This window comes from Callorhinchus milii, unplaced genomic scaffold (assembly GCF_018977255.1).
Source record: "Callorhinchus milii isolate IMCB2004 unplaced genomic scaffold, IMCB_Cmil_1.0 Scaffold3, whole genome shotgun sequence".
Classification (NCBI taxonomy): Eukaryota; Metazoa; Chordata; class Chondrichthyes; order Chimaeriformes; family Callorhinchidae; genus Callorhinchus; species Callorhinchus milii.
Genome location: NW_024704744.1, coordinates 49,924,985 through 49,940,767, shown reverse-complemented (window position 1 = coordinate 49,940,767; position 15,783 = coordinate 49,924,985). Strand labels below are relative to the sequence as shown.

The window sequence follows — 15,783 nt, the reverse complement described above, 5'->3', positions numbered from 1 at the left end:
CCATCTGCAACCAGGGCTCCCTCTACCTCCTCATACTCCTTGACCTCTCTGCTGCCTTCACCACCATTGACCACTCTAGCCTCATCCACCGCCTCTCCTCTCACCACAATCTTCACGGTTCTGTCTTGACTGGTTCAGATCGTACCTCTCACACCGCCTCCACTTCATCTCCACAAACGGTTTCTCCTCTAGCTCCCGCACAGTCTCGTATGGCATTCCTCAGGGTTCTGTCATTGGTTCCTTCCTCTTCAATATTTATATGCTCCCTCTTGGTGACATTATCCGCAGACATGGGGTCAATTTCCACATGTATGCGGATGACACCAAACTTTACCTCTCTGCCTCCACTCTTGACTCCAGAACCACTGCTGTGCTGACAGAATATCTGTCATACATCAAGTCTTGGATGAGAGCTAACTTTCTTCAGTTGAGAGTCAACAAGACCGAGGCTCTCCTGATTAGCCACCATCAGCAACTCCACACCTCAGTTGCTAACAGCATCGTCATTCATGGATGCACACTCCACCTCACTGAGCCAGTCCAGAACCTTGGAGTTGTTTGACCCTCAACTATCCTTTCTACCCCACATCCATGCCATGACCTGCTCTGTCTTCCCCCACCTCTGCAACACCACCTGGCTCCGCCACTGTCTCACACTGCAGGTCTCCTAAACACTCACACATGCATTCATAACTTCCAGACTTGACTAATCAAACTGCTTGCTTGTCGGCCTCCCCAACTCCTTCCTCCATAGGCTGCAGAACTCTGTAGCCTGTGTTCTCTCCCGCACCAGGCCCCATGACCCTATCACCCCCATCATGGCCGACTTCACTGGCTTCCCATCACACAGAGGATACAGTTCAAGATCCTTGTCCTCACCTTCAAAGCCCTCCGTGGCCTCTCTCCCCCCAACCTCTGCAACTTCCTAACCCCTTACCATCTTGCCCATTCCCTCCACTCAGTGGGCTCTAGCCTGCTTCACGTCTCCCACCTTGCTCACCTCACCATTGGCAGGCAAGCCTTCTGCCACTCTGTCTCCACCCTCTGGAACTCCATCCTGCAGTCAGCCACCTTACCCCCTCCCTTGCCTCCTTCAACACCCATCTCAAGCCTCTCCTCTTTGACTGTGCTTTTGATCACCCTCCTTTCCCCCCTGCCTTCCACCCTCCCCAATCCCAACCCCCAGCTCGGTTCCGAAACACTGACTGTCCAGAACCTTGGGATGTCCTCCCAATGTGAAGGGCGCTTTACAAATGGAACTTTATTGTTGTTGATGTGGAGCAGGTGGATTTTGGGACAAAGTATTTGAAAGCAGGGAGAAAATCACTAAAATCTCACCCACTGATTCCAGGATGCGGACATGAAAGGGAGTTGAGTTGACAGACCCAAGGGAATGGGCGGTGGACTAGGATTGCAAAGTATTCCAGTGACAGGGTGGGGTAAGGGCCATTTGGGCATTTGAAAGTTAAAACAAGGATCTTCAAATTGATGTGATGCACGATAGGGAGCCAATAAAACCAGGCAAGGATGGAGGCGATGGACTCACAGAGCTTTGTGTGGGAAAGAATGTGGGGCCTGAGTTCTGGATGAGCAGGTTTGCAAGCAGTGGAATAGAGAATACGGGGACTAGTGGCTTTAATAGAGCTCATACCATATTTGATCATAAAATTTCAGTGAATGTTAATTGCACGTTGTTTCACCAAACTGACTTGCGGCAGTTAATACTGTAGTCATTTTCACATAATGGACCGGACACCTAGGCTTACCCCGGGTAACGACTCCTTCCAAGTGCACCACATTTGGATAATCAAACTGCCCCATGATGCTCGCTTCACAGAGAAAATCTCTTCGCTGTTTTTCCGTGAAACCCACTTTCAGTGTTTTGATGGCCACAGCTGTGTCCCTCTTTCCTGGGAGCTTCAGTCGACCACTGCACACCTCTCCGAATTCACCTGAAGAACAACAGCAGCTTTTGTGTCAGGGCAGAGATGTACTGGTGCACATATTCCCTTCTTGATATAATTACTTGGAACATTTTACACACATCAGCTTTCAGCACACCATTGCAGTCCTGCTTTACCGAGTTTAAAAGGGGTTAACAATGAAACACGGATTACGCCCAGCCAATACCCAGCAATCCAGTCTTTCTTCCTCTCAGCCACTTTTTCTCCCTGATAAACAGTGTATCATTTTGAACAAGTGCTGTATTTTAGATGACACCTTAATGCTAAAAATAGATATTGTTTAGACTTAACTATCCATGTGAGAATACAAAGTAATTACTTCTTTCTCTCTGTGTACAACCTGCTCTTAGTTAATGGCCTTTTTGTTGTCTGGTCAGGGTACAATATCCTCACTGCCACATAATGATATCACAGCATCATGGGTGAATGCTGAACCTACACTTTTCTTTACTCCTTCAGATTTCAGCGTGCATTAAAGGTTATTTCAGCATTTGAGTGTAGTTACTTTAAGGCTTAAAACAAAATGTACTTTATTGCAGGAGCTATGAAAATGTCCTGGCTTTAACATCTACAGTTGGTCAAAATTTCTCCACTTTGTTTTCATCCAGCTTGAAAGGATATGCATGTGATACAACACACAGATCTAAGCAAACTGAGTCTATACATGCATGGATACTTAACTTCAAAGTTCCCATTTTACTCAACATGAATAAACCAAAAGTAATCCCAATCAGTACAGGGAATTGTTTCCCCATTGAGTGCCCACTAGGCTTTGCATAACATGCAAAATGCCTATTGGATGGCATAATCCGCATATTTATTCATACAAATATATTATGTATTAGGAATCAGGCACTTGCAGTTCCTGCCAGTAGTAAAGGTAACAGGAGACATCAGATGGAATGTTTGGCTGACTATTTATTTAAGTAAATCAGAAATCTTTGTCAGTCTGATGGGCTACGGTATCACCTGGTGTTCCATTGGGAACAAGACTATTTCTGAAGGTATTTTTTCTTCCTAACAATATTAATAAGCGCTGAACTTGGAGCATTATTGAAATTGCTAAGGTTATAATAATAATTCTTGAATTTGATATAGCTCCTATAATGTCGACAACGTCTCAAAGGTTATAATAATAATCCTTGGATTTGATATATAGCTTATAACATTGACAATGATTCACAAAGTTTCTGTGAAATGCATTGACAACGTATTTTTAAAATGACCTTACTATGAAACAACAGGGTTTGGCAGACAGTAGTTTCTGCAATCTGAAGCACATGAACCACCCACTGAAATGGTAAGCGTTCTGGACACAGGCATCACATTTGCTCCATGTTCCTTTACTGCATCAGATAAAACTCCTGAACCAAGCACGTGGCTTATTTCTGAAACCTGCTGACTCGTGATTCAAATGGTCCCTGGCTGACGTTCTCCAATACATATTGGCACTAAAGCTTTTGATAGGACTGGATATCTCACCTGCTCCAATCACTCGTTCAATCTTAATACAGGAGGCATCTAATTCCTTGGCAAATTGATGAACAGCCCGATTTGGATCCTCGTAGGTTTCCGGATCGATGTATGTTCTTGTACCCGGCAACTTAACTGGAAGAGAGTGAGGGAAGAGTGATTCAGACAAGTGACTAGGGGCTGCTGTCTCGTGGTCAATGCATCACTAAAAGCACAACACTTAACAACTGAAGAAAGATGCTGTCATGAAAGCAATGAAGTCACAGACATGATGGGCTGATTGGCTCCACCATGCTGTAAATGTATTTAGTTCTATGGCCAGACATCAGGTTTTCTCCATTATTCTGTTACTAGGATGGAAGCCACTTCTGTCCTGCCCTTGCAATCACACAAAGAAGTCTGAGAGTAAGTTGTTTGATCACCTTTCTGTACGGAGTCCTGGTTCAATCTATCTGAATGCTGCATATAATTCTCGTTGTATTATTATAATTGAGGGTTTACCTTATTACAATTGGTTGGAGTTGGAGAGAGTAGGACAAAAGCACCTAATTCAGAGATGCCAATTGAGTTAGAAGAAACTGGAGAAGATAAGACTCAGAAAGATTGTCTCAAAGTATTGATGATGCTAAACATTACAGGTGCACTGAACACTTTTATATTTATGTAGTGCCTTTCATGTTGGGTGGATGTTTCATAGCATTTTACACTGCTTGGTGGGGGTGGGGCAGCAGCTAACTAGGGTGACCCAAAGCGAAGTCAGAGGTAAGTCTCGAGGTAGGCTCCGAAAGTGGGGCAAGAGGGAATCAGTTGGATGGATTTCAGGATGGAGTTCCAGAATTGAAGAGGATTGGATAGGGGACATGAAGCAGACCAGTGTTTGTTGAGTGAAGGGAATGATCTGGTTGGTAGGGTTGCAGAGATAGCGCGAGGAGAGACAATGGAGGGAATTGAATGTGAGGATCTTGAATTCAATCTGCTGGGGAATGAGGAGCCGGTGCAGTTGTGAGTACAGGGGTGAAAGGTTCGCGGAGTCTACTATGGGAAATTATACAGGTTGCTGAAATCTAGATAATCTACAGTTTGGGAGGAGCTTGGGTGTTAGGATTCTGCAACAGGGGACACGGATCCAAACTTGGAAGAGGGAAAGTAAAGAGAGAGTTTAGATTTAACTTCTTTACAAGCAAGAGTTGAAAATGCATCCTTCACAACAGGGAGGAGATTGAGTCAGAGCAGAATGCCCTCGGGTCGGTGTGACACATCTGGTTATTTGCAGGTTTCAATATTTAGGAATACTTTTGAATCCTGTTATGAATACCATATTTCAGACCCAGAGTGTGGAGAATATTTGGAATGGACTAGTCAGAGAGGTAGTGGAAGCAAATTGCGTCAGGTAATTCAACAGGGAATTAGACTACAAACCTGTATGCTTCACTATAACCTGGGTTCACTTGAGTATGAACCCCGATATCTACTTACACAAAAAAAACAGAAAACCACAGGCCTGCTCCATCACTGCTTCAAAACACCGACCGGCATGGGCAAGACAAAATATCTGACAACTGGATCATCAGGTCACTTCTGACATCACTCTTGCCTGCAGGAAGTGGTGGTGTGGTGGTTCCCTTCACTTCAGTGGTGACCTGATGATGTGGAAGTCAACCATTTTGACTTCCTGTGCACTGACCGGCTTTTTGTCTGACTAGACAAAACATGACCGTTATAGTGCTGGTTGGGAGTTTATTGATACAGGTTTCTACTTTAGAAAGCCAATTGCTGGAGTTCATATGAGAAAGAGAAGAGGATATAGTTTACTTTAGTTGTCAGATGGATCGCAAAGGTCTTTTCATTTACATGTGGTGTTAACACTTTCCATTTTGTTTGTGACAGATTATCTCAAAACAGGGATGAAATTCTCTTGTCCTTGCAGTATTCCTGATTAGTTTTATTCATTCCATGATCACATGATGCTATCCCCCTTCTGCTCCTCCCCTCTCTCGCTTCAACACTATTCTAATAATAGGAATAATGTGAAGTAAAGTTTCTATCTGTGGATGCAGGCAGCCAGCAGATCATTCTCTTCATTCAGCTCAGTGAAAAGCAGCGTATAGACTGAGGTAATCTTCTGAATCCCAAATAGCACTGGAACAATCTTATCTACGAGCTTGTTGTCATAAAGCTTTCTAAGAGGCTGAGGCAATTTCACTATATGAACAAAAACAGCCAAAGTCACCCAATTACTGGTGTGAATGCAATGCAAAAATGCTTCTGCTACCCAGCACCTCATTAAATCCGAGTTCTCTGTAGACCTGTTCAGATGTGCAGCTGTTAATTTTCATTGGCTGAAACTCTCCAGCCACCTTGGCCACAGCAGTTGAGTATCAAATGGCCTGCGTATCGCTCAGGGAGAAAAAAATTCTTAGTGTTTGACCTTGGCTGGGTCTAGGTTGTGAAGCAAAAGACTGACATATGGTTGGTAGAAATGGTACAATTATTAGCTGCAGCAATATATACCCACTGAGAATGCTTCAGTTAAGGACTGTGCAGAATCACAGTCTAATGGTAACCTCTGTTGAATGTTGAGGAGAAGTAGAGAAATTTAACAAGCAATAACATGAAGCATCAGTAGTGGTTTTCTAAATGTATGACTCTTGCTCAATCACATAAAGTCAATGTAGCCAGTTTTTTTGTTGACTAGACTTTAGTGAATTAGCAAAACAGGTAAATTGGACATTCCTGGCCACTTAGGTACACTTATGCTTTGTCGACTAGTTTTGTTCATCTATAATGGTTTTATGATTATTATTGTCAATATTTGTAAAAATAATGCAACTTGCATTTACATAACGCACTTCACAAAGGATAGCATCTCAGAGCGCTGCACAATTATGGGATTGAACACTGAGCGAGGGAGAAGGGGGAAGTCGCCATAGGCTTGGTTGAAGAGGTAAGTCTTAAGGTTGGATTTAATGTTTGATTTTAGGATATCCTGTTGTCCTGATTATGAAGTCAGTGAGAGGCCAATAAAACAGTGACAGCCTAATTACAAGCCTGAAATTCCACCTTCTGTAAAACTATTTTGGCTCAAAATTTGAGATGCAGAATTGTGGAAAATGTCTTAAATTTTAACCTTGATCTGGAAATCTGTTCTTTTTTTATGTATTGCGGCAAAACTGCCTTCCAAATTAAGACTGAGTTTAAAGTGTTTCCACAATTCTGTACGACTTTAAACTGTAAAACAAAATGGTTTCACAAGCTAAGACTAGGTGGAATTTCGGCCACGTATCCACACAAGATCATTCACTGATGCTACCAAGGCCTGGTTAGAATAACACTGAGGGCTACAATGTGCATGTGGCAGATAAAATCATAAGAATATCAGCACAGAAGGAAGCTGTTCAACCTATCATTTTGTGGCATGCCTGCTCCCCACTGGAACTATCTGCTATAATCCCACATCTGTGCTCCTTTCTCAAAGCCTTTTATAACTTCACTCTTCAGGTGTTTATCTAATTCCTTTTTGAACATCATAACTGCCTCAATAGTCAGTTGTGGTAATGCATTCTCTTAACCTTCCCGTTAAGATCTCAATGAACAATCTTGTGTTTATGCGTTCTTGTTGCCGATCGCTGGAAATCACCTCTCACTATTTAGCCTCTCAAACCCTATCATTATTTTAACACTCCTATTATCTGAATATAATTGGGAAACCATGTTTCAATCTGGCTTCATGTCCACTCCAATCTTTTGGAAACCCTTGGGTTGCACTGTGCTGGGCCAGTTCTTTTTAAAACATAACTTTCCTGATAGGTTTTTTAATGTGCAAAATATCCAGTAGTAATTTCCTCAGATTTTGTCCCTTGTGTGCTACATTTTGAGATAGCTGCTGTATTGATGCTCAATGCAAAAATTCAACTCAATGCAGTTTCCCCACGATCTATTTCAGCAATGTGACCACAATGCAGTATTTCCTTGAATTTTACTAAATGTCCGTTCCTTTACACGTCTTCCTTAATTTTTTCTACAAATACATCGTCACTACACTTAAGAATCTTGTGAAGTGCTTTGAAATGTCTTGACGACGCGATAAGGCGCTGTCAAATGCAGGGATTATTAATAATTTCAATTCCTTGATGTTGCTGGGTTCTTGTTATAATAGCTTTGCTGTGTATATCTCCCTCTCAGATACTGATTGGGACTTCCTCCCTCAACCAACAAAGAAGCGAAAATCCCCTTTCACTCAACTCATCTGCTGCTATTAAGGGCAAAATGCAGGTAGTATCATATTCCCTTCACAAAAACAGAGATCTATATTCTTGTTTAAGGGTGTGAGGAGTATAAAATCTATGTAATTCAGAAACTCGTGACTTAGAAGAGTGCATTCAATGGTTGGAGAAACTTGCAACAAATGCAGAGTCTATAGGCATTTACAGACCAGCAAAGATTCTGATCAGAAAGGTAGATGTCCTGATGAATCCTTAGCAAAAGGATCAATTAGGACATCTACAGACTAATTTACAAGCAACGATGATATGGCCTTCAAAGCATAAAGGATAAATTCTAACGTATATATGATCTTTGAAAAGACTGGACATAAATCATTAGCTCATTGGCTTCTCTTCTAGCCAGCTACATAGGATTTTTATTGTGGTATAAATAAAATCTGCCTTTCCAGTATGCTTCATCCACATCTCATTTTACAGAATCACTATGGATCAATGCCAGTTGATTCGTCCAAATCTTATTCAGAATTGCTTTGCAAGACCAAATTTTCTCTGAATCTGATAGAAATGTCTTATTACAATCTCCCTGGAAAGTTGCATGACAAATTAGGTCTAAAAGTAGAATTTATTAATGGGATTTATCTGCTGTCAGCAGATAGACTGTTCATGTAACATCCAGGTAGCAGGTAAATGCATTGGTGAGAAAGGCAATCTGTCCTTAACGTAGTAAGATTAATCTGCTGTTCATACATTTTATTTCTCATGTGCCACTTGTAAGTGCAATTTCAAGGCTTTGGAGAGATTTTTTTTCTCTCTCCCTCCCCTTCTCTTGCAGCCTGTCCAATCAGCCCATGCTTATGATGTGACAACTTCTTTTGCTTAATCAGTGCTTTGCCTAAGGTAGTGAGTGAGTGAGCTCTGCATGTTATCCACAGAGCTATCACTTACGCTGCCTCCAGGGGCAAATCGTTTTGACAGTGGGAAACATTAAGGGAAACACAGACAAAGTCTCGAACTTTAAAAACTGATGGACGGTGAGGACTGTGACATTACCAACAATACACGGCTGACCCTGAGCAGTTCTTGGGCTGCATGCACTGTTGATTGATGTGCTCTGTGGAACTCAGTATATGGCAGTTTCAAGCAGTGATTTATATTGCCACACACGCACATTCACTCATGCATGGAGACAGATACAGCTGATTTTTTCCTGCTGGTTATAATAATACTAATAATCCTCGTTGAATTTCACTCCTATAACACTGAATGTCTCAAAGCGCTTCACAGGTAATTGCTATGGAGTATAGTGACTGTGTAGTTGTAGAGAATTAATCAGTTGTTAATAGGGCTCACAAGAGCTAATGCCAGAATTTTTTAGTGGGGTTTAAAATCAGAGATACAAAGATAATGCTCAAAGTGGTTGGATTGAGAAACTGATAACACCTAAGCTTGTCCCACTGAACTCATTCAATTGACAGGTTCATAGATCTTAGAACCCTGTTGCTATTTTAAAAAAATGTAAATGCATTAGTGAGAAAAGCAATCTGTACTTAATGCAAATGGGGAGTTTGTGTTTGTGAAGATGAAGGATGGCATTGCTAGGCAATGGGTCACCTTGTGCTATCATGTTCAGCATCAACCGCTCCCAGGTCAGGTACAATACTGCCAGCTGCAGGGCAAAGCTTTCCCAACAATGGACCTTAACGTTAACCTTAAAACGGGGACCTCTACTTCACTAGTGGGACATTTCCATTTCTCATACCAGACTTCCTTGCAGTGAGAGCTTGTGTCAAATTAAAAATGGATTTACACAGTCCAAGCTTATTTAACATTGGAGTAGTATAGCCAGCAGAGAACGGGTTTTACCATGTTATGAGTTTAGGATGGATTTGAATTCGGGTTGCAGAGGATAATAGTTTAACTCACTTTGCAACCTGGGCCTATTCTATCAGTAATTATAGGACTTCACTCTACATAAAACAGTCACTACATTTGACAATAATTATAAAAAAGTTTGAAACGTTTCAACCATTCACTGTTTGGATTTTTGAGACTAAATGGTCTTGAAAGCTAGAACTGAGTTGAATTTCAGGCCTATATGTTTCGGAAATAAGGGTATTGAGTAGAGTGGAGAAAGGTAAGATTTAGAAAGATAAAGAGCTGCCACGCTACCAATGAACTAGTGGAGTGGGCTCAATGGGCTGAATAGCCTACACCTTTTCCTATGTCCTTCAGAACATTTTCAAAGTATGGACTTGGTGAACGTAAGACACAATGCTACAGCAGTGGGAACCAGTGGCTTTAAGTACTGACAGTGACCTGCAAATTAATCAGTAGAAACTCTGGAAAAAGTAACGGACGTAAAAATATTCAGTGAATATTCCTGAATTTACAGCAATAGGAGAGTCGCGTGTTTTGAGGATTAGACATATGCCTGCATTTCCTGGATGAAGGATGCAATATTTTCAGCAGTAATTAGAGACTGACACAGGCAGTTATTGATTGGAGCCATGGTTTTGCATCCTATTTTACTTATGCATTCTATTATTACAGGGTATAAAAAGGGGAAAACATGACAAAATATATACATATTAAGACACAGTGACAGAGAGCAAAGACTGATTGGGAAATGACCCAAATATTTCTGAGAGCGACACAGAAGTATAATTAGCATACTTACAGTGGAAGTACAGTTCTTCATCCCCATCCTGGTCAGCTTTACTGTAGCCACAGTGTCTGAAAAAGAGGGCAGACAATTCATTAAAGTTAAGAAACTATTCGCTTTGTGCTGTGAGTAGCCATGTCCATGTTTCCTATGTAACTAACGGATAGGAGTTGGTCAGACCAAGCACTCTGGAATTGAAGACTTGTGCTTGGTTCCTACTTGTGAACTTCAAGGCCTACGCATCTCAATTTTCAGATACATGTTTCAACATTAACTGGTGACCTTATAACACTGGCTTCGAGAATATCCAAGATTTCCAATTCAGGATATCGGTTCCCGATATCTATTTGGAATTTCTACTGAAAAAAAATCAACAGTGCACAGAGTTTAAATAACATTTACAACAGGAAAAATCAAAAGTTACAGTTGGAATCCCACCTGTGCAGTATTTCTTAAGGTAAATCGTTAATAAGAAATCCAATTGGAGTTCCTTGTCATCCTGTGAGATCACCACTCTGGAAGCAGATCGTATCAGAAAGTCCACAGTTTGGTGGAATAGGCTCCCTATCCTTGTTAAGGAATTCCCATTAAGAATTATCACAACATAGACCCCGTTTAAAACATTTCAGACATAATAATGTCTAACCTGCCTATTGACTTGTTTTTACAAAATATTTCTCAAAATGCACTGACTGCTCAGTTTCCACGTTTAATTGTTCAACCTTTTATCAAACCCTGTGATAAAAGAACACAAGGCCACAACTCAAAGGAATCATTTATTGAGTAACTAATTGAAACATTTGTGCATAATCAGTTACTCTTCTCTTGCCTTTCATGTACCTGTTATCTGTCAGGCATCTTGTCCAGTGCCCCATTGGAAATATAGCTTTAAGTTTAAATGACTATCCTGATAAAATATCTTTAATAAATGTGGAGTCTTTATCTAGTCCCCAGATAAAGATTCTTTAATAATATTCAATAAGGGTTGACCTACAATGAAAGTTTTATCTTCATTTGAGAGTTTGAAGATGCAATGGCCAAGGGGAGTGGGGGGGAGTGAGCTGAACTCTATTTCGCTCCCAGTTCTTCCCAAATCAGATAAAGCCTCAATAACTGTTCTTCATTATTTGCTTTGAAATCTGAAAGACTGGAGGAGAAATTGGACGAATAACTAAAAGGGCTTTCTTTAGTTTGTCCACTTTTCGTGACTGAGATAAACAGAATAAAAAATACAAATGTGAAAACGGAAAATGGAAATTGAAAACAGAAAATGCTGAAAGTCCTCAGAGAGTCAATTAGCATCTGAAAGAGAGAGAAAAAGCTAATATTTTGGTCCTGATGCTTCATCAGAACTGACCAGGCTGTCTCTTTCAGATGTTGATGTATCTGCTCTGCTTTCGCATCATTTTCTTGGTTATTTTTGCTGGGTTGATACAATGGCTTTGACAGTGCCCTCACTCCTGCTGTCACATGGCAACCCATAATGAAAAATACCAGCAGGATCACTTGTCCCCACCCTTTGGAACTCCACCCTGTAGTCCCTTCGCCTCATCCCTTTCCTCACCTCCTTCAAAGTCAGTCTCAAGACCTTCCTCTTTGATTGTCCTTTGGTCAATTTTCCGCCACCTCTTCCCTTCCCTCCACCCTCCCAAATCAAACCCCTAGCTGAAGTGCAAATTCTTGACTGTCCAGCACCTTGGGTCATCCTCATGACATGAAAGGCACTATATAAATCCACTCTGTTGTTTTTGTTTGAGGCATCCACGCACACATCTGATCCTTAACCAAATGCCGCTGCCTTCACTCCTAGGAACTGAATGTATAGAAACTGCAATGTTTCTGTGTTGCCTTTTGTATAGAGCATATGATACTATCATGGGTGACTAAATAATGTTACAAAACGGGGGGAAAAAGTCTGGGAACAAAATAGTCTTATATAATGGCAACAGATTCTCACCCACCACTACTGCTCTTTTTGTAGCAAGAACAATGTGAAAACTTATGGGGATATTTAGAACATCTCACTGCATCCATCACACATATTATTATAAATATATATATAGATAAGGCGGATGGGGGACATGGTGGAGACGTGATCGAAGAGGTAGATACTAAGAGGGATTTGAAAACCACAATAAAATGCTCCCATTTTCATTACCATCCCTCCTTCTGGCCTCTCTGAGCAAGATGGTTAATTTAGTGGCAATGTATTTTGAACAGTTGGTCACATTGTGCTATGAACTGCTTAAGCTCATTTTAATTTAGTGACCCCATGGCCGGGGGAGGAGATTTCAGTTTTCTCACTAAGGATTGGGTTCAAGTCCCAGCCTCAAAGGTCAAAGGACAGTGTGCTGATCAGATGATACTCATTTTCTAACATAAACATGACATGTTACTATCACAGTACAGAACAAACACAGCCAGAGAGAGAGAGAAAAAAATGGCCTAATCGTAATGAGAAACATATGGGGTAGCAAACCCATTCGGACTGAGAAATTGCAATCCTATGTAGGGCTCTTAAGGTCATCTCTTCCACTGGGACATTCAGCATATTGTCACATTTTTCAAAAGTCCCAGGTCATTTCATCAACCCTCTAAATCACTGTTGATCTGCTTTCATATGTTTTTTTTAAAAAAGTCATATTCCTTCAACTAGGTTATTTGTACTTTTTTTGGCGCAAAAATGTTGCATTACATCCTTTCTCACCACACCCATTTACGGCGCACTTTAAGGTACATGAAAGAGCCCTTGAATTGAAGAGCTTGTCAAGTCATTAATTCTGTTTATATTATTTCAGGATTATCACATCCTATTGATTGTTCGAGACCTGCAAACCTTGTAAGGAAACACAATTTACGAATCAAAAGCAACGACTCAAAAGATCACACAATTAGAATATTCCAGCTGATCTTCTCCACCGTATCAGTTTGTTTAAAGCAGCAGTATGTAAATCCTAGTGTCTTGCTGTTCAGCGATGCGGTACCCCAAGCAATTAACTGTAGACATCATAGTTCTCTCCAAATGAGCAATGGCATCAACATTTCCAACCCAGGCAGGAGAAACGAGTACTGGTGAATATATATCCTGACTTATTTTTTATTTAGGGATTTTTATTTAAAAGTGGTTCAATTTGTTTTATTTTACAATTTGTATTAAGTCTTGGGGTGCTCACCAAGATGAAGGTGGTTGGTACTTGGAAATGGAATGCTTGTTCAGCACCTTGGGGTGTCCTCCTGAAGTGAAAAGCGCTATGCAAGTGTAATTTGTTGTTGTTCGTGCACCAGTTTCCACCAATTAGTCGCCCTTGGCAACAGCTGCTGAGTAAATGTCTGTTAATGCTGGTGAACAATGTGTTAAAGATTTTAATTTATCCTCACTCACATCACCTTTGGCAAAGGCATTGGACTTAATGCTGAACAGAATTTGATATAGTGCCTTGTCACGTTGTTGTGATGTTTCAAAGCATTTCATAGGATTTCACTGTGAAGTGTAGTGACTGTACTTTGCAGGCAAATAAACTTGACAGCCAAAAAAAAAGACTTGTCAGAAAAGCAGTAGCTGGAATCATATAACTGTAACCACAGAAAAGGCTTACCGATCTTCTGATTAAAAACACAACAACAACTTTTACTTATATAGCACCCTCCACGCAAGGTAGCATCTCAGAGCGCTTAACAGGTGCTGAACAAGCATTCCATTTCCAAGTACCAACCACCTTCATCTTGGTGAGTCTGAGCCAAGGTGGTGGGTGGGCGGTGGGTGGGGTGGGGGGAAGGGGGGGGTGGCGGGAGGTGACTGTAAGCACGGGCAAAAAGGAAAGTTTTCAGGTGGGACTTGAAAAAGGGGATATAGTGGGCAAGGCGGAGGGATTGAGGGAGGGTGTTCCACAGTTTCGGGATGTAGTGGCTGAAAGTGTGAGCTCCAATGGTAGAGTGGAGGGTGCGAGGGACAAGCAGGAGGCCAGCGCCAGTCGAGCGGAGTTCTGGGTGATGGATTTGGGAGTGAGGAGGTCAGAGAGGAGTGAATGGATTTGAACACGAGTGTGAGGATCTTGAAGTCGATCCAGCGCCTTGGGACGTCCTCCTGACGTCAAAGGCGCTATACAAATGTAATCTTGTTGTTGTTGTTGTTTGGTGATGGGGAGCCAGTGGAGCCTGGCCAGAACTGGTGACATGTGGGTGCGGAGTTTGGTCTGGGTAAGTATGTGGGCGGCAGTGTTCCGAATGAGCTGGATTTTTTGAATAGTGGAGTTGGGGAGACCGGCGAGGAGTGCGTTTGAATAATCCATAAATAACATATCATTAAATATCCCACAGTAACAACCACCCCTTCCAGCATTACATGTCCCAAAATTGCATATCCCACTATCACGTACCCGTCTATCGCGTACTCCACGACTGTGTGCCCCACAATTCCATACCTTCGTCCAATAATGAAGCCAAACACCATAAAGACCAGAATGATGGTCCCTGCCACAGCGACCACAGCGATGATAATAACTGGGTTCTGCTCGGTGGAGGCAGCTGTAGCTGGGAATACAATAGAGAATATTTCAAAACAGATTGCCCCAATAATTGATTTTAGATATAAACCACCTTATTACACGTTATTAACTGAAAGCATTGCTCTTTAAAAGAGTTAGCACAGGCACAATGAGCCGAACAGCCTTCTTCTGTGCCAAAAATTTCTTTGATTCTATTGAACACTAATTACTGTCAAATAGTCATTGTGCATTTTGTAAGGCAAACATGCATCGATTTGCATACAACAAAGTCCCACAAACAACCATGAGGTGAATGCCCAAAACAATGTGAAGGATTGTTGGCCAGGACACCAGGAGAAACTCCCTTCGTGTTTTGAATAATGTCATAGGATCTGAAGAGCAGGTAGGCAAGAACTCTTAGCCAAAGGCCAAAACAATGCACTGACTGCACCTACTGCAGTCTCAGCCCAGCCCAGACTGTGAGCTCAAGCCCTGACTTGGACACACAATCTTCTGTCCCAGAGGCAAAAGTGCTATGAATTGAGCCATGTTGACACAGTGGGACCGAATGTTAAAAGAGAGAAACACTAAGGAAAGGAAACCTTCAGTAATATATTAGAAAAGCACAAGAAGAAAATGAAAAGAATCCAGTGAAGTTCATATCACCTTTTGTTTTGAAAAAAAGGGGCTTGAAATTCTAGTTGAAAAACCTGTTCATCTTGTTCACAGCAAGACTTTTAAAGTGTATTTTTGACTTCCCAAAATATGTGTGCATCTGGCTATCATGCTTCTCTCTGCTGAGAGTCCTGTTTAGACTCTTCCAGTGGACTGCTGTTGAAAAGACCACAATTGCCTTGTAGTCCCCAAGCATAAAAGAGCTGGACGTTTCCTGTTGGATCATCAGAAGTTCTCGCAAATAAAGCAACCTTTCAGAAGGCTGCACACCAGCAGTAAACCAATAATGTTAGTGAAAAATG

General features: G+C 41.5%; 1 protein-coding gene across 1 annotated transcript in view; it reads right to left on the bottom strand.

Moving 5' to 3' along the window:
* Positions 1-15,783, bottom strand: part of epha7 (eph receptor A7) — a 193,781-nt gene that overhangs the window by 26,410 nt on the left and 151,588 nt on the right. The window contains exons 8-11 of the mRNA XM_042333027.1: positions 14,699-14,852; positions 10,338-10,393; positions 3,447-3,572; positions 1,767-1,952 (exon numbers count right to left, since the gene is read on the bottom strand). Coding sequence (XP_042188961.1) covers positions 1,767-1,952; positions 3,447-3,572; positions 10,338-10,393; positions 14,699-14,852 — 522 coding nt within the window. The remainder of the gene's footprint in view (positions 1-1,766; positions 1,953-3,446; positions 3,573-10,337; positions 10,394-14,698; positions 14,853-15,783) is intronic.